Here is a 17,869-nt window from a genome sequence, read left to right on the forward strand (position 1 = left end):
TAGCTGAGGAGAATCAGAAAAGGTTTCCTACCAAAGGTAGACTTTGAGCTCAGTCTTGAGGGAAGTCAGGGAAATTACCAGAAAGGCATGAATAGATAAGTGGGCAGAGGACATCAGTTGGCAGAGAGTTTAAGGGTTAACTAAAGCTGCTTCCTCAATGAGGGGAGATTGTCCAATGACTCCAAGTAACAGTTTCTGCGTGGGTCTGTGGTTCTCCCCTTAGCAAATGGACAACGCTGTCTATACCTTTGAGACACTCCTGCACCAGGAGCTGGGGAAGGGACCCACCAAGGAGGAGCTTTGCAAATCCATCCAGCGCATCCTGGAGCGCGTGCTGAAGGTAAGATGGGGCTCCCACTTGGGCCTGGTGGAAGATCCTCCCACGTCCCTTGCCCCTTGGCTCTCATCAGTGCTCTTGCTCTCTGGCAGAAATACGACTATGATAGCAGTACAGTGCGGAAGAAATTCTTCCGGGAAGCCTTGTTGCAGATCACCATCCCATTCCTGCTGAAGAAACTGGCACCCACCTGCAAGTCGGTGAGGCCCTGAGCCAGGGTGTGGTGCTGGGGTCTGAACTGGGGGCACGGCTAGTAGTGTGAATTCGTGGTGCTTTATGTCTATCACATTTTGAAACTAAGCCTTCAACTTGTAGTTCAAGCTAGAAAAGTACCTTAGCAATCACATTTGTTCAACTCCATTTTAAAGATGAGATAAGTGGACTTAGAGAAGGGAGGTCGCTTATCCAAGGTAACACAGGTACTAAGTAGTAGAGTTATGTCATTAACTCTCTTATCCCAATTCCCCAAACTGTGGCACTGAACTTGTTAATGTCTGAAATTATAAAATCATGGAATCTTAGATTATTTGCTATGATTGATGGATAGCATCTTAGAATGTTAGTGGGAAGGGGCCTTGAAGATGCTCTAGTTCAGTGCCATTGTTTTCTAGATGAAAAAAATTGAGGCTTGCCCAAAGTCACAGAGCAAATTGGTCATAAAGGAAGGACTAGAATCCAGGTGTCCTGACTCCTAGTCCAGGGCTTTTTCCATGGAACCATGCTGCCCCAACCTTGCTTCCTCTGGGCCCACCTCAGTAGCAGGTTCTGCCCGACAGAACCACAGACCTATAGGGAATGAAGGGAGAAGAACATGGGATGTTCTTTGGAAACAGGGCATCTCTGTACTGCTGCCCCAAGGTAGGGGCCCTTGGCTCTGCTGAGCTGAGCCACTAGACTGGCCCTGACTGTGTAGACCTGGCCTCATGTCTTTATTTTTTAATGTTTAATGATGCTCTATTCTTACATCACTATCACTTCCCAATAACTGTACCTGCTTCCCCCACCCCTCACCATAGAACCCTTCTTTTGTAACATAAGTACATTCAAGTGAAGTTAGTCAACACATTGGCCACTTGAGAAAATGTATACCACAATCTATCCATACAATCCACCACCCAGTCTGACATGAGGCAGGAGGTGGGCATCATTGTCAGGCCTCTGAAGTCATCATTGGCAACTGCATTGATCTGAGCACCCTCATGTCTTTCAGCGTTGATTGCCTTTATGCCTTTATATTGTTGTTTTCATTATGTAAATTGTTCTCTCGGTTCACCTTCTTTCTCTTCGTGTTGATTCATCCTAGTCTTCCACGTTCTTCTGAATTCTTCATATTCTGTAAGGTGCAGCAAAATGCCATTATGTTCATCTACCACGATTTCCATCCCTGTAGGAGCTCCCCAGGTTCCAGGAATTGATCTTTGAAGACTTTGCCAGGTTCATCCTGGTGGAGAACACATATGAAGAGGTCGTGTTACAGACGGTCATGAAGGACATCATGCAGGGTAAGAGCCCCTGCTAGCCAACACACACACACACACACACACACACACACACACACACACACACACGAACGATTGGGCACCTGGAAGTTTGGGTTTCCCTGGGGAGGGAGTCTTGAGTTTGGGAAAGGCCTTGGCATTACTAGGCAGTGGTTAGGACATCCTTAGAGCTAAGGTCTTTGGACAGAGACTACAGGGAAATGACTTCCAAGCCATCTGGGGACATAAGATGGGTGAGCATGGGATCCTATGATGTCCCGGGGGAATGAAGTCATGGAGGTAAAATGATATAGCGGTGAGAGGACTGTATTAGCATGTAGAAACCTGAGACCAGTTTTTGTGCTACACCTTGAGTGATCTTGAGCAATGAATTTCAGCCCCTCTCTGCCAGTTCCTGTGGCACATACTGCCTCATGACATCTCTTCTACTGTTGTCTTGAACTGTTAAATCTTATGTTGCTCTTGAAATTTTCATGGTTGTAAATGTTTCACCTTCTGTCTTAGAAGACATGAGGGGGCACAGTGGAAAGAGGGGTGGACCTGGAGTCAAGAAGACCCTAGTTCCAATCCTGCCTCAGACACTGGCTAGCTGTGTGACTCTGCCCAAGTCACTTAACCTCTGTCTGCCCCAGTTGTCTTATCTATATAATGGGGATAAGAATAGCACCTCCTCCTAAGGTCATTGTGAGCATAAAATGAGATAATGTTGTAAAGTACTTTGTAAACCTTAAAGCTCTCTATAAATGCTAGCTATTTTTTTTAAGGATTTTTAAGTTCCTTGAGGGATGAGATCTAAGTTAGTTTGTAAGGCAAAACAAGTAAGAAAAAAGGAAATAAAGTAAATGGACATGACATAGTCATGTCTCTCAGTAATTATACTGAGAGAAGGGAAAGGAAGCTGGGTGTGGGTATCTAGTCAATGAAAGAAGGGAAATAAAGGTGTGACTTGACAAGTCATTAAAAGGAAATAAAAAGGAGTAAAGATAATATAGACTTGTAGTTGGAGTAATGAGCCTGAGCGCTTTCCCTGACCCTTCTGGGGCACCACATGCTCTGCCCCTTGCTGGAGGTGCACAGGGGTGAACGGGGTAGGGGGGGAGCTATCTGGCACTGTGGGCCCTTTTAGCAAGGGACCAGGCTGAATGTTCAGCCCCATCACCTGCAGAGATTAACAAAGGTGATATAAGGGTGTGAACTACAAGAAAGGAGGGCAGGAAGCATTTTGCTGGAGCTTGAATTGAATGTACAGAATTGTTATTTCTGACCTAGCCAAGTGACTGCTATTTACACAGGCTGCACTCCCTTCCTCGGGTTGGGAAGGAGCTTACGGGATACCTCTCCACCCAAGATTTTCAAGGACAATGATGCAGTCCTTAGAAACATGGAAGGTTTCAATGTGAAAAACCAACAAAAAAAAAGGATCTGATGTTTCAGAGAGGAAACTGGACCTATTCCCAGGGCTTGGAAGATAGAAGTCTTTCACCCAGAGGAAGAGGGGAGGAAGAACTACCAAGCCCATGGGGCTAAGAATCAAATTTGAGGCTCTTTCTAAAGAGGAATGTGTCCTCCATAAGATGGTGGCGTGGGTGCTGTTAGACTAGACAAAATCCAATGTTGTAGGAAAAAGAGATGAGTACTAATAACTGGTGACTTCCTGGTGAAGGGCACTGAGGCAGATACTTGTTGACTGATAACTATGATAGAAAGGGCATATGTGTTGTCAGGGCAGCTAGGTGGCACAGTGGATAGAGCGCCAGCCCTTGAATTAGGAGGACCTGAGTTCAAGTCTGGCCTCAGACACATGATACTCCCTAGCTGTGTGACCCTGGGCAAGTCACTTAACCCCAATTGCCTTGCAAAAAAAAAAAAGGGTGTATTGTCTTCCTGGGTGACATAGAGGCAACAAGGTAGGGTAGTGAATGAAATGTTGGGTTGGGATTAAAACTCAAAGACTTGAGTTCAACTATTGCCTCAGACACTTGGCAGCTGTGTGACCCTGGGCAAGTCACTTAACCTCTGTCTGCCTCCGTTTACTCATCTGTAAAATCAGAATAATAACAGCACCTTCTTCACAGGGTTGTTCTGAAGATTAAATAAGATAATGTACTTAAAGTGGCTGCAAAATTTAAAGCCTTATATAAATGTTAGCTATTATTTTTATAGAAAATCTCCCAGGATATGTCAAAATAAGTGATTACTACCCACTTCTGGTGATTCATCTGGGCACAAATGATATTCATACACACACACACACACACACACACACACACACACACACACAGAGGAAAGCATTGCCAATGATTATAAAGTCTTGGGCAAGAAACTGAAAAACACAGGAGTCCTGATAGTGTTTTCATTGCTTCTACCCTTTAAAAGCCAGGGATTTAGAAGATAAAAAGGTGATTGGAGAGGTGAACAGCTGGTTAAGAAGATGATGTCTGAGAATGGGATTAGGATTTTGGACCGCATCTTAGAATACAGGAATAGGACAGGCTTCAGGCGGAGGATGGCACATAGCTAACTACGGCTTCTCAGAATGTATTTGCCTGGTCTCTGACAAAACTAATCACACAAGCTTTTGACTGAAAAGGTGAGAGGGAGAGGAAAATTGACTGCATATATCTGTCAAACTAGAGACACTAGAGGAAAGCTGTAGTATGGGAAGAAAGGCTTTTGAGACACCTAGAAACTCACAGGAGACGGTGATGAAAGCCATGGTCTGAGACATTTGGGCAATAAGCAAGATAAATGAGAGTCCCTAATGCAAGGAGACATTTCACTCCATAGGTCTCACTAAGACTTAGGGGGATGAGACCAGTGACTGGTGTATTTTATTTAAAAGGAACAAGATTAGGGCAACTAGGTGGTGCAGTAGATAGAGCTCCGGCCTTGGAGTCAGGAGGACCTGAGTTTAAATGTGGCCTCAGACACTTGACACTTACCAACTGTGTCACCCTGGGCAAGTTACTTAACCCCAATTGCCTCACCAAAAAAAAAAAAAAAAAGGAACAAGATCAGTAAAAGGATGGTTTGGAGGTAGTGTATACTAAAAAGAAGCGCTTGTCTGAGAACATCCAGGGTGTGTGTGGTATGTGACATATAATGAGAGCGTTTGAATGGATAAGTCAGCAAGTGTTTATTAAGTATCTTCTATGTGCCAGGCACTGTGCTAAGTTCCAGGGATACAAAGAAAGGCAAAAACCAGTCCCCTGCTCTCTAGGACTTCACAGTCTGATTGGGAAGATGCCATGCAAACAGCTGTGTACAAGCAAGATAGCTACAGTGAGATGTGAGGTAATCTCGGAGGGGAGGCCTAAGGGGCAAGGAAAGACCTCCTGCACAAGGTGGGCTTTGGTCTGAGTCTTGAAGGAAGCCAAGGAAGTTAAGAGGCAGAGATGAGGATACCCAGTATTCCAGGCAGAGTCTCCATGGAATGGGCTGTGGAATGTTGTGTGAGAGCCAGCAAATAGGACAGCGTAGCTGGGTCATACGTAGGATACACAGGGTGGAGAAAAGTTTCTGGAAGATTGGAAACATAGGAAGGGGCCAAGTTACAAAGGGCTTTAAAAGCCAAATGGACAATTTTTACATTTCATCCTGGAGGTTTTCGGGAGCCATTGGAGCTTATTATGAACATCAATCAAAGGACAAACAGAAGTAATTTTATGATTGGTGTATACTGTACCTGAACAGCAACAGGAAATGCCTCAGGAATTCAGGAAATAATCACTAACCTGACACATTGTAAAATAATGGTGATGGACTTCACTTGTCCAGATCTCTGCTGGATTATCAAGCTCTCCAGAGCTCTTTTTAGAAAAAGCCAAAAGTAGATCAGCCCTTGACTGCTTCTTATCTTGCCTTAATGATATAATATGATATTGTATATGCTATTCATCCTTCAAAAGGTGAAGGAACAACAAGGGGGAATTCTGTTATGAAACTGATTCTCACCAACATTTAAGAAACTGGTTATGGTAAAAATGGCAGGAGTCTTGTAGGGAAGTGGTCTTTAAATTTGTAGTAGAGAAGAGGAAAGTCAGTCACACAATTTGACATGCAGCCTAGACTTTGAGGGCAGATTTCAAAGGGTTCAGAGCAATGATCAGCTCTCATGAACTAAAATGCAACAGACAAGTAGGGATGGAAACTCAAGAGTGAAATTTCAGTGGTATGATGGGAGACAATCCCAAGGAGAAAGAAAGATATGAGTTTTCTGAAGAGACAACTGGGGTTGCACAGAGAGCTCACGTACCAACTTAGATATTTAAAAGAAGATGTGAACCAAAAAGATGCGTGATGACCCTGATTCCAGAGGAGCAGAGAGAAAGCATGCACCGTACCTTCTGAAGGCAAAGGGCAGAATGAGACATACACTTTTTGGACATGACCAGTGCAGGAATTTGTTTTGCTTGACTGTGCATATTTGTTACAGGACCGCCCTTGTCTTCTCACTGAATTTATACTCTCCTAGAAGGGTTGCTGCATATTCACAGAGGCAAACATGGGCTTTATACTAAACAGAAACACAGTGATTGGGAAGGGGAATGTACATCTAGGGGAATCTGAACAAGATTCGTGGAGAAAGTGGCGCTCAGCTGAGCCTTGAAGGATTCTGGGGGTTACAGGAGGCAGAGAGGAGATGGGGAATGCATTCTAGGGATGGAAGGGTCGGAGAAGGGGAGCGATATGCTGTGTATGGGCATAGGGAGATGGGATACAGGATGGGGAACAGCTTATCCATGTAGAGATTAGTAGAGTAATTATACTAATTAGTATATATGTGTGTGTGTGTATATAAATTATATACACTAATTATATATATATACTGTATCTTAGTGTATGTTATATATATAGTATATATATTAATAGAGATTCGTGTGTAATTATACTAATACTAATAGGCAGATAGGTGGCACGGTGAATAGAGTTCTGAACCTGGAATCAGGAAGACCTGAATTCAGATTTGGCCTCATATGCTTCCTAGCTGTATGACTCTGGGCACATCACTTTACTTCTGTCTGCCTCAGTTTCCTCATCTGTAAAAGGGGCTTAATAATAGCACCTACCTCCCAGGGTTGTTGTGATGATCAAATGAGATTATATTTGTAAAATGTTTTAAATCTTAAAGTGCTGTATAAATGCTAGTTGTTATTACTGTTGTTGTTATTGTTATTATTATTATTATTAATCAGCCTGGAAAGATATACTGGAGACAGACTGTGAGGGGCTTTAAATGCCAGAGGAGGTTATATTTTATCCTAAAATAGAAGGAGCCTCTGGACCTTCGTGAGCAGCATAGTGACATGGTCAGACCTGGTCTTTATCAATATCAGTTTTAGCAGCTTTGGAAGATAGTTTAGAAAGGACTGAATATATAGACTGGACATAGAGAGCCCAGTTTGGAGACTATTGCAGTAGTCCAAGTGAGAGGTAATGAAGGCTAGGATGGCTGTGGTGTGAGTGGAGAGGAAGGAATGGATAGGAGATATGCTGAGGTGGTAGGGTAGATGGTTGGCAGCTAATTGGGTAGGGAGAGGGGATAAGTACAGAGGTGGTAAGAAAGCATTTAGCTGCCCTTGATTAATTCAAATCACTTGGCCGAGATGAATTCTATTCTTGGGGACTGAAAAGAACTGGTAGATGTGATTGTGGAATAACTGTCAGTGATATTTGGATAATTGTGGGCAAGAGGAGAAGTGCCATAGTCCTGGAGAAGGAGGAAATGTCCCTATTTGAGAGAGACAGAGACAGAGAGGATGCAGCAAATTATAAGCCATTGAGTTTGACTTCAATACCTGGGAAAATTTTAATGTGTATTATCAAAGTTCCTGAGCATCTGGAAAAGAAAATGGTGACCACAAAAAACTAGCTTGACTTCATCAAGAACAGGTCATATTATCAATCAGAAAATGGCCAGACAAATTGTGCTTCAAGAATATAATGGGATTGGAAAAAATAAAATACTGTTTACTAAAAAAAAAATAATGGAATATTATTGTGCCATAAGAAAATTAGAGACATACAGGCGATGATTCATTGTGAAATAAGCACCACCGGGAAAACAGTATAGTATGCACAGTAACAACAACAACATAGATGGAAAGAGAATGAATACCCTGTGATTATAGTGACCAGACTTAGCCCCAGAAAATGCACATCCCAACTTTTATTGGGGAGGTGGGAGACTGTGGGTGTGGAATACTACATATGCCATCAGGTGCAATCAGTAGGTCAGATGGTTTTGGGTGAATTGTTTTTTTCTTTTTCTCTTTTAATTATTTGTTACAAGGGAAGGCTTGCTGAGTAGGGGAGGGTGTGATGGCTATGTATATAGAAAAAAAGTAATAGAAAAACAGAAAGCATCAATAAAATAAAACAAAGAACATAGTAATGTCAGACTAATTTTATTTCTTTTACTGTCAGGCTTAGGTGGGTCAGGGGAATGCTTTTGTAGATGTAGTTTACTAAAAGTTTTTTGAGTAATATTTTCTTTTTTCCCAATTACATGTAAAAACAATTTTTAACTTTACTAAGTTAATTTTTAAAGCATCTCATTTTGTAAAGTATCTTTTTAAAAGTATCTCATGCTGTTCTTGTGGAAAATAATGGAGCAATATAGGTTAGTTCAAAAGTATGGAACTTGAGACGTGCAAAACTTTGGAGTGTGGAGGAATCAGATTAAAATATAATTAGGAAACGTTTAACAAAATAAATAAAAATACAATACAATATAGGTTATATTAATTTCTGGTTTTCTAAGTCAATATGCCTTCCATTCATCCCCCTAACTCCTTCCATTTCTATTTGAGTTTGATACCATGAGTGGTGGTTGTTGAGTCAATTTCAATCCTGTTCAACTCTCTGTAACTCCATTTGGGGTTTTCTTGGCAAAGATGCTGGAGTGGTTTGCTATTTCCTTCTCCAGCTTGTTTTACAGATGAGGAAACTGAGGCAAACAGGGTTAAGTGACTTGCCCAGGGTCACATAGCTGGAAAGTGTCTGAAGCTAGATTTGAACTCAGGTCCTCCAGAGTCGAGGGCCTTGGCGCTCTATCCACTGCACCATCTAGCTTAGGTAGTACGGTAAGATGCATTCAGAACTGGCTGAATGGTTGTACTTAAAGGGTAGTCATGGGTCACCAGCAGGCTGCTGTGGTGTCCTAGGGAGATAACCAGGGAAAGCTCTGCTCTCTGCTAGTTAAGATCTGAGTCAGTGACATGGATAAAGGCCTAGATGGCATGCTCAGCATGTCTGAGGATGGCACAAAGCTAGAAAAAGGGATAGAAATGGAATTAGGGTTAGGGAACTCACAGAATGACAATCTGACAGGCTAGAATGAATACTAGGCTGAAATGAAGAAAAAGAAAAATAGTAATAGGGGAAAATGTAAACCTCTTAAACGTGTGTTCAAGAAATCAACCCCACAAATAGGAGGTGGGAAAGACATGGCTAGAGAGCAGTTTTCTTTGAAAAAGATTGGGGCCTTTTCATGGATCTTAAGCCAAGTGAATATGGCAGCCAAATAACTGCAGGAATAAGGAGGCAAATGCCCAGCTGTGCTGTGCTCTGGTTAGATCACTTCGGAGTATTATTGTGTTTAGCTCTGGGCACCACCATGTAGGAAGGTCATGGGAAGATTGGCTAAAGGGATTGGGAATTTAGCAGGGATAAAAGAAAGCTCAGGGAAAACGTGATACCTGTCTTCAAGTATTTGAAAGGCTATCCCATGGAAGAGGGGCTATCCCACGGTCTTCCCTGGACTCAACCTGTAGTCTGACCTCAAAGTGAAGAACCAGAAGCAATGGGGCCAAGTTGCAGAGGCTTGGGGTTAGGAAGAACTTGCCTGCAGTGAAAGTTCACCGAAGAGGGAATGTGCTACCTCCAGAGGCAGTGGATTTCCCGTCACAGGAGGTCTTCAAGTAAAGGCTGAAGGACCCCTTGTTGAGTATAACGGGATTATTTTGGGCATGTGGCCAGCAAGTCTCTTGCCATTCTAAAATTCCACAGTTCTGGGTTTCTTACCTTGTTCATCTTTGTATTCTTCACCTCACCTGTGAGAGGGTGCTCAGCACATATTTGTTAAATGTCCGTGGGACAGGCCCAGCTGGAGGAGTCAGGGAACAGAGGGAGGATATTGAATGAATATTGAATGAATAATCCCTCGTTTTTGCGTTCCAGCTGTGAAGGAGGCAGCGGTGCAACGGAAGCACAACCTTTACAGGGACAGCATGGTGATGCACAACAGTGACCCCAACCTCCACCTGCTGGCTGAGGGCATCCCCATTGACTGGGGAGAGGAATACAGCAGCGGCAGCCCAGGGGAGGCAGACCTGTCTGCTGAAAAACGGCGCCGAGCGAAGCAGGTGGTCTCGGTGATCCATGATGATGAGGCTGGGCTGCCCTATGAGCCATGCCCAGAAATGCTGTCCCCAGGAGTGCCTGAGAAGGAGCCAATCCCCTACCCTGCATCCCCAGACAGCATCACAGAGCTACGGGGCCTGCTGGTGAAGGAGCTCCAGGTGGAGAGCCCCCAATCTGCTGCTGAGCCACTCACTAATGGCACCTCCCCTAGAGAGAGCCCCCAGCCCCTGGAGGCTGAGAGGGAGAAAAGTTCTAGCCAACAGGCCTCTCCCCTCAACTACACCCACCACGAGTCAGCCCCCACCATCCCAGGTGAGGAGGCTGTCTCGCCTCCTGCTTCTCCCATCCAACACCTCCCCTCTGAGGAAGAAGCAGACAGTGATCACCCCAAGCCCAGTGACAAGGAGACCGGGGAAGAGGTATCTGGCCAAGGAAGTAATCCATATGTCCAAACCACCACAGAAGACAGCACAGGTGTGCAGACTGAGTTTTAGGCCAGAGACTTTCCACTCCCCACCCCATGGATTCTGGATTCTGGTCTGTATGCACGATGTGACACCCTAGCTACCCCACAGCCCCCATCTCCAACCCACCCCCCCAGCAGCGGACATTTAATACTGGTGATCTTTTGGAATGTGATTGACTGTGGAAGCAAGCCAGACTGGACAGGGGTGGGGGGTTGTTCGCTCAATATGTCTTGTTCAGGAGTAAGGAGGGGCTGGAGGGTAGAGGGGAAAATGGGACCCACACTATTGAAGAGCCCCCTGGTCAGTGCAGATGCCAACCTTACAATCCCCTGAGCCCCAGTTCTTTCAGGACTCCCCACGGATACATCCTTTCGCTCTGCCATTACATGAACATATATGTTTATATGTCAAAGCACACATGTGAGAGAGTGCATGCTCCAGTCAGTCACTTTGTTAGGTTAGGAGGTGACCAGTAAGTTAAATACAAGCCTGGCTCACCTCTCAATCCCTTCCCTGTCCCCTATGTCCCTTTTTCTGTTTGAGATTGAGAGGAAGGGAGATAGAAGATACCACCTGACGACAGCAGCAGACGTAATGTCACGATTTTCCCTTGTTGGCTCAGGGCAGAGGAAGGTGTGAGGGAGAGTCAGGAGGAAACTGGTGCCCATCCCCAGCTCTTTCCCTGGGCCTTGTTCAGTGCCTGCCTTGACATCATGCTATCGGTCCCATATTAAAGATTGCAGCTTAGCTAGGAAGCTGCCCTTTTCTGGCCCATTCTTTCAGACAAAAAGCTTCCTTCCTTTCTCTTCCCTTCCCTTCCCCCAAAGGAATAGGAGAGGGGCAAGAAAAAGAAGCTAAAGTATTCCACAATCCATTCAAGGCCAAGTGGTTCCTGAGAATGGAGGAGGATCTAGCTTCCTTGAGCACTGAGCTACCCTGTCTTAGCCTCTCCTCTCCTCTCCTCTCCTCCATCGAAGAGTGTTTTCCCCAGGCACATGAAGCCTCTGGCCCTCAACTGCTTTCAGCTGGAGGGACTGGCCATGGGTGATGTCTTCAGTGTCCGTCGGCCTTCTAAGCCAGCAAGTTACCTTTCTTCCAAAGGAAGGTGGGATGATAGCCATGGCAGAAGCTGCTTGATCTGAACCAGCTCCCTACCTGAAAACTCCCTGCCTTGTTAGGACTGGTATCGCCAGGAATTGTTGATCTGACAGGGAGAGAGGCCTGCTAACTCTGGCATAAATGTATATGTTAGGGGGTAAGGATGGATGGGGATGTAGCCCCATTTTCTAGTTCTGGGGGATAGAGTTTTGTTGCATTCAGTCTGAGGTGGGAGAGAGAGATTCCCTTGGTCCATTCTAAGGGTTCTTAAGGAAACAATTTATCCATTGCAGTGTTTCAGGAGACTTTAGGCCTAGTGTTGGGAAAGAGAAAGATTGTCCAGTGCATGAATTCTAAAGGAAGGAGTGTTTTAGATGCTAGGTCTCATCCCAAGACAAATATCAATTGTCTTGAAGTTGGGGTTGTAGGTGAAGTGGTGGGTTAGGTCTTAACATGTGACTTGGGAGGTTGAAGGTGGCAGAATTAAAGTGTTAGGTGAGAGAAAGGGATTTAGTCAGGGATAGAGGTGGGGGGTGGCATGTTTCTATGAGGCGTGAGCTGGGAGAATTGTTTTTGTGACATAAGAATGAAGCCAGGAAGGCACGTAAGGATATGAACTAGGAATACAGTCAGAAAGATATGCAGAGAGTGTATGACCTGTAGTATCCCAAGTCCACATGGGACCTCAGGAAAGGAGGCAGCCTTGGCTACAGGGAGTAGCTCTACTGCAGGCATGGCAAAGGGCAAGACTTGTGTTTAGGTGAATGTCTGATCAGGAATGGGGAGAATTTCAGCCATTCTGGGTTAGGAAAGTAGAGGCAGGTGTTATCTGGAATTCCATAAGGACAGAGCTGTTTTGTGTCACTGGTAGAGTTGTATGTAGTGAGGAAATTGTGCAGAATCTCTTGTCCTACTTCCCTTGGTCACCAAGCCAAGCCTTAGCACCATTCCCATCCCATTTTTGGAATTCGGGGTTTTGTTTTGCATGTGATCAGTTCTTTGGGATTGTCTCTACATTTCTTTCCCTTCCTTCATACATTCTCATTTCTTATGGGAAGAGGCCATGGTCTCTTGCCTTTTAAAAAATAATTGGCCATGGTCAATTGCCTTTTTAAAAGAGAGGAAAGACCAGAGAGTTGAATCTGCTTGGGCAAGGGAATCTCTTCTGTTTTTCAACCCCAGCTAATCTAAGAGAATAATGCTTCATGCCTTCCCAATACCCAGATCTCACACGTCTACATAAATAAAAATTGACTTTTGGGGAACTGTGGATTCACTGACCACTACAGGGGCCTGCTAAATGCTTATGGATGGAGCCTCCCAAGCTCCATTGGAGAGATTTGCATCCCAGGCATGTGACTCAGAAGTTCTCAGTATCAGCTTTGGTCTGGCACACACACAGTACACTCACCAGGTGATCTTAGTCACCGCATCTGCTCAGCCCAAGCCTGCCTGGCTTTTTTTATACATCATCATGTGTTAACTCTTGGCACTGCAATTGACTTCCGTTTTTATTGGACCCTTATTCCTAAAAAGTTATTCTGGATTTGGGAAGGGTGAGATCATGGTGAGTCCTTTGTGAGCTGTGCTAGTATCCATCTGTACTCACAGACACCCCCTGACCAGTGACCAATGTACTTGATCACATTCCCCTTCTGATGGAGAAGAAAACCAAGGAAAAGACTGGCTTCTTCAGGATGTGGCTTGGATGCAGGCCAGGGAAGGAAATTCTCCTCCTCCCCCCTTAGTCCCTCCCTTCCCTCCACCCCCTCCCCCAGACCCATCACATCCTGTGTTGGAGCAAACCAACTTCCTGAGGCTGGGGGCAAGTTAGGGGCTGGTTCACATTTCCATCCTGGGCAAAAGTCTTGGGAACATGGGGAGGAGCGAGGATCCTTTCAAGGGCAGTGCAAAGCCATGTGGCCTAGTGAGTGCTGAAATGCAGGGTTCTGGAATTAACTCCCTGAAATGGACAGCTGATACTTCTAAGCACACTATGAATCTAACCTGATTCTTCTACAAACATTCCGTTTTTTAAAATGCCTTGTAAACTTTTTCCTTTTTCTTACTGGGAGTCCAGCCTGAACCACTCGGGACCCCCTTACAAGTGCCTTCCCTTGGGTTATTTCCAATCTGCCTCTTTCAAGATATTGTATTGAAAATATTATACAAAATGTTTATGCTTGTACTAATTAATAAATGCTTTATTTAAAGCCAGCCCCATTGTCTGCTGCTTTAGAGGAGAGGAGGAGGGATGAGGCATGCTCAGATTGCTAAACTGCCTTTGTGGGAAGGGTCAGGCCTGGGTCACATACTGTTCAAAGTCTTGGATCTCACCTATGGTTACAACAGAACCTGGAACTGTAGAGGTGGGAGGGGGCTCTTTGGTGAACAAGGCATGAATGAAGACTGTGCAGCTCCCCGGGGAGCTTAAAAACCCCAGCCTTGCTTCAGGGAGAGGATGGGGCAAAATGAGTACCAGCTATGCACTTCTGAGGGAGCAACGTTTATCAACCAGAGGTGAAACCGGTCCCTTGGCAAGAGGAGTCCATCTACTTGTATTTTTTAAAAATAAGTTTTTATTGATGTTTTCTCTTTCTTACATCATCGTAGTTATCCTCACTCTCCTTCCCTCTCCCCCTCCCAGAGCTATCACATATAACAAATAGTATTTTTTAAAGAGAGGAGGGAAAAAAGAATGAAAAAATTTTAAGAGGGGAAAATCAACAGGATTGATCTATCCATTGAAAAAATACCAAAAACATGGCATGTGTAACACCTGCGGCCCTCCCACCTCCATGAAGGGGGTGGCTTAGGGGTATCCTCTCAAATCTCTTCCTTCAAGGCCATCATTGCTTTTAATTGTGTGTGTTCTTTCCATTTGCGCTGCTGATGTTATTGTGTGTAACTGTTTTCAGGCCACGCAGGTGAGGACAAACACTGAGCTGCTGGGGAGGGTTACTGTGGAGGCAGGGGGCTGGCCTCCTCCCAGGACGCTAGGTGACCTCTAGTGCCTGGCTCCCAGCCTTTCATGCTGGGAGCAGCCTGTGGACCCTTGCAAAGTGCCCGGCCTCCGGCACTGCGGTTGTAGGCGGGGCCAGCAGACACCTGGATGCCAGGCCCTCGGATCCTGAGAGCCTGGCGCCCCCTGCTGGCCACAGGCCTGGCCAGGCTCTCCATCCAGCGTCATTCCTAACCCTCCAAAGCCAAGAATGCAGAGAAAGCATCAGGGGTAATTTATGTAAATTACCGTGCAGAGGAAACTGAGGGGAGAGGGTGTTGTGCACATGCTTGCCTTCTCAGGCCATCGCTGATGTCATGATTTCTGCACAGTAGGTGCCTTCCAGCCCTCAAATTCTAGGAGTCTGAGCTTCCAGAAGCCCAGGGCCTTGTACCCAGCCCTTCCTTGTGGAACCAGAAAGCTCCTTGCCTCCCTGGCCCTCATCCCTGAACAGAAAGGCTGTGCTCAATGCTTCCACTACCACTTCCCCAAGTCTGGAGGCTCCCAAGTGGGCCTCCAGCCAGCTCGGCCGGAGGCAGGAGAGGGGCCGGCCTATGACAGCATCCCCTCTTCCTTTTAGGCTGAATGAAGTTCAGTCCAACTCTCAGGATTCCAATGTGACCAAGGAAGGCGGGGTGTCGGTCTTTCCTGTGGGTTCAGTGGTATACCATGAAAAACACCAGGCCGGGAGTCGGTTTGTGAGTGTTGGGCCTGGCTCTGCCACTGAATGAATAACCTTGGCCAAGTCACCTCTCTGGACCTAGAGTTCACCATTTTAAAGATGGGAGTTAACTCCTTCATCCCTGGGATCCCTTCTGGCTCTGTATCTTATTTTCTTCTCTCTCCATACTGTGTTGAGTTTATTCTTGTTACTAGCTATTATCCCACAGGGAAAATAGTCTCACCTTGCCCCATAAGCATGACACGCACTAGCTCATAGCAGGGTCCACCAACACAAAGACGGCTCAGGCACTGAGGGTGGGAAGGTGGAGATTTATTTGTTTTGAGACTTAAGAGCTCACCTTCAGTGCTCATGCACTGCAGTAGGGATTTGAAGTATGAGGGACAGTACAAGCGGCTCTACCTACTAAGGAGAAAGAAAGGACCGCACAGGAAGTGATGGACGTTGCTGGGTGTGCCCAGGTATGGCCCCCGCTGGCTGCCCGTTCTCAGTCTGCAATGTAGGTAGCCACCCCCTGGGTGTACCCCAGATAAAACAGGAGACGCGCAGAGCTGGGTCTCAGAGCAGACTCACTTCTTCCTGGAGCCCTATCTAGAGCAGGCTGGGCTTTCTGGGCTGAACACGGCACCTTATACTTTGTGGAATGGGTCAATCACCCCATAGCGACCATTCCCCAAGGGGCCCACGGCACACAGGTGGTCTGTTCACTTTAGCACCCAGCTCAACTGTCCACACCTAGGAAAGCATCTCCTTGAAGCAGAGACATTGAACAGTCAGACATACAGATAACAGGGTGTCATTTCCACATCTGGTTAAGACCAACCAGGAATCTTGCCAACAGATTCTCCAAGCCTTCACTGGGTCTTCCCTTTGAAGCAAAGATGCAGACCAGCCAGACATACAAAGGATGTCATTTCTCCCTCCAGGCAAGACTAAACAGGAGTCTCACCTACGGAGGCCCTCCATGCCTTCACTGAATCTTTAGCCCTCCCTTCCTCCAGTGACTCTTTTCTAGAGTCTTCTAAGGCAGGGCTTTTAATACCCTGAGGAAAAGCCTATATTGACAGCCAGTGGGAGTAAACTCCAAGTTTCTGATGGCACAGTAGGTCAAAATCCTGATCTAAATGTGTTCTAACATCCCTCAACTCCTGTGTTGCTAGTATAGGCAAGGGAACAGGTAAGCTGGTCCTGTTCCTTCAGTCTTTGTGGGAGCTGTAAGGAAGTTTTCTGCTCCTGTTCTGAGATGAGAGTTCTATAGTATCTCATCTCCCAAAACTACACTAACCTCTGACTCCTGTTTCTAGAAGCACCCTATATACCCAGCCTCTTCATGGGCCTGGTGATGAGGGAAGCATGTATAAACTAGCAAATTATTTATCCTAGGAAGAAAAAAAGTGCTTGGCAATCAGAGCCCATCCTCCCAGCTGGCGAGAGAGGAGCTGTGAGGAAGAGGCCACATGCTATCTCTGATAGGGGATTAGAGGAAGGAGAAGCAAGGCCCCTAGTCTCATACCAGCAGCCTGGTATAAGCCAGGGAACAATTGTGAGCCATTCTAGGGTCTAGGAACAGTCTATTCCCCAGCCTAGCCACTGTGGTAGATGCGGAGACACTGCACGATGTTCTGGCGACATAGTGGGCAGGTTCGAAGGGGTTGGCAACAGGACTGACAGCAGCAGACATGACCACAGTTGAGGAAAATCATCTGGGCCTAAAAGTTAGAGAAATGGATAGAATGGGCATCCTCCTAGGCTAAAAGCCATTCCCAGATTCCCCAAGGCAAAAAGACAATTTCTTACAAGAACAAAGCTCCAAGCATAATCTAGGAGAGTGCTGATTGCCAATAAACAGGGAGTGAATGGAGTGATACATGTGCACTTGGGCTCCTCCCCCCAGCTCCCACCCCAGCACACATCCGGAAGCCCTTACCTCCCGCTCTAGACACACGACGCATTCTGAAGCCTGCACATCTGCCTGTGCTGGGGGAGCTGTGGGAGTCACGGCCTCAGGAGACTCCTCTGCAGAGGCAGGTTCCAGGGCCTCCAGGCCCTCACCTTCAACAGACGTCAGCAATCCTGCATGGCACCAGAAGAGACAGAGTGAGTGGTCACTGTCAAACGGGCCCAACAATTCACAATGTGCTTTCATATCTATTATCTCACTTGATCCTAACAATTTTGAGAGAACTCCCAGGTTGGTGATCTCTGCTCTAAGCCATTTTTCTGAGGGACGTGAGTTCTTAGTTGAAGACGAGCGTGTAGTGTGGGAGTGATGTTCAAGGGACCCAAGACCTAGATTCTGGTCACAGCCTTTTCAAAGAAGTTCCAGCAGCTAGGTGGCACAGTAGATAGAGCACTGGTCCTGGAGTCAGGAGGACTTGAATTCAAATCTGGCCTCAGACACTTGACATTTAACTAGTGGTG

At 45.9% G+C, this 17,869-nt stretch overlaps 2 protein-coding genes across 4 annotated transcripts in view; one reads left to right on the forward strand and one right to left on the reverse strand.

Annotated features, from left to right (window-relative positions):
* The window catches only part of FAM129B (family with sequence similarity 129 member B), a 111,554-nt gene extending 97,572 nt beyond the window's left edge, over window positions 1-13,982 (forward strand). The window contains exons 11-14 of the mRNA XM_027869419.1: window positions 224-340; window positions 430-537; window positions 1,728-1,839; window positions 10,018-13,982. Of these exons, the coding sequence (XP_027725220.1) occupies window positions 224-340; window positions 430-537; window positions 1,728-1,839; window positions 10,018-10,694 (1,014 nt within the window). The 3' untranslated portion in view covers window positions 10,695-13,982. The remainder of the gene's footprint in view (window positions 1-223; window positions 341-429; window positions 538-1,727; window positions 1,840-10,017) is intronic.
* A 1,757-nt stretch (window positions 13,983-15,739) lies between these two features.
* The window catches only part of LRSAM1 (leucine rich repeat and sterile alpha motif containing 1), a 35,730-nt gene continuing 33,600 nt past the window's right edge, over window positions 15,740-17,869 (reverse strand). For all 3 annotated transcript variants that reach the window (XM_027869299.1, XM_027869301.1, XM_027869300.1), the window contains exons 24-25: window positions 17,376-17,521; window positions 15,740-17,157 (exon numbers count right to left, since the gene is read on the reverse strand). In XM_027869299.1, the coding sequence (XP_027725100.1) occupies window positions 17,032-17,157; window positions 17,376-17,521 (272 nt within the window). In that variant the 3' untranslated portion in view covers window positions 15,740-17,031. The remainder of the gene's footprint in view (window positions 17,158-17,375; window positions 17,522-17,869) is intronic.

Source organism: Vombatus ursinus, unplaced genomic scaffold (genome assembly GCF_900497805.2).
Source record: "Vombatus ursinus unplaced genomic scaffold, bare-nosed wombat genome assembly UNPS02014793.1, whole genome shotgun sequence".
Classification (NCBI taxonomy): Eukaryota; Metazoa; Chordata; class Mammalia; order Diprotodontia; family Vombatidae; genus Vombatus; species Vombatus ursinus.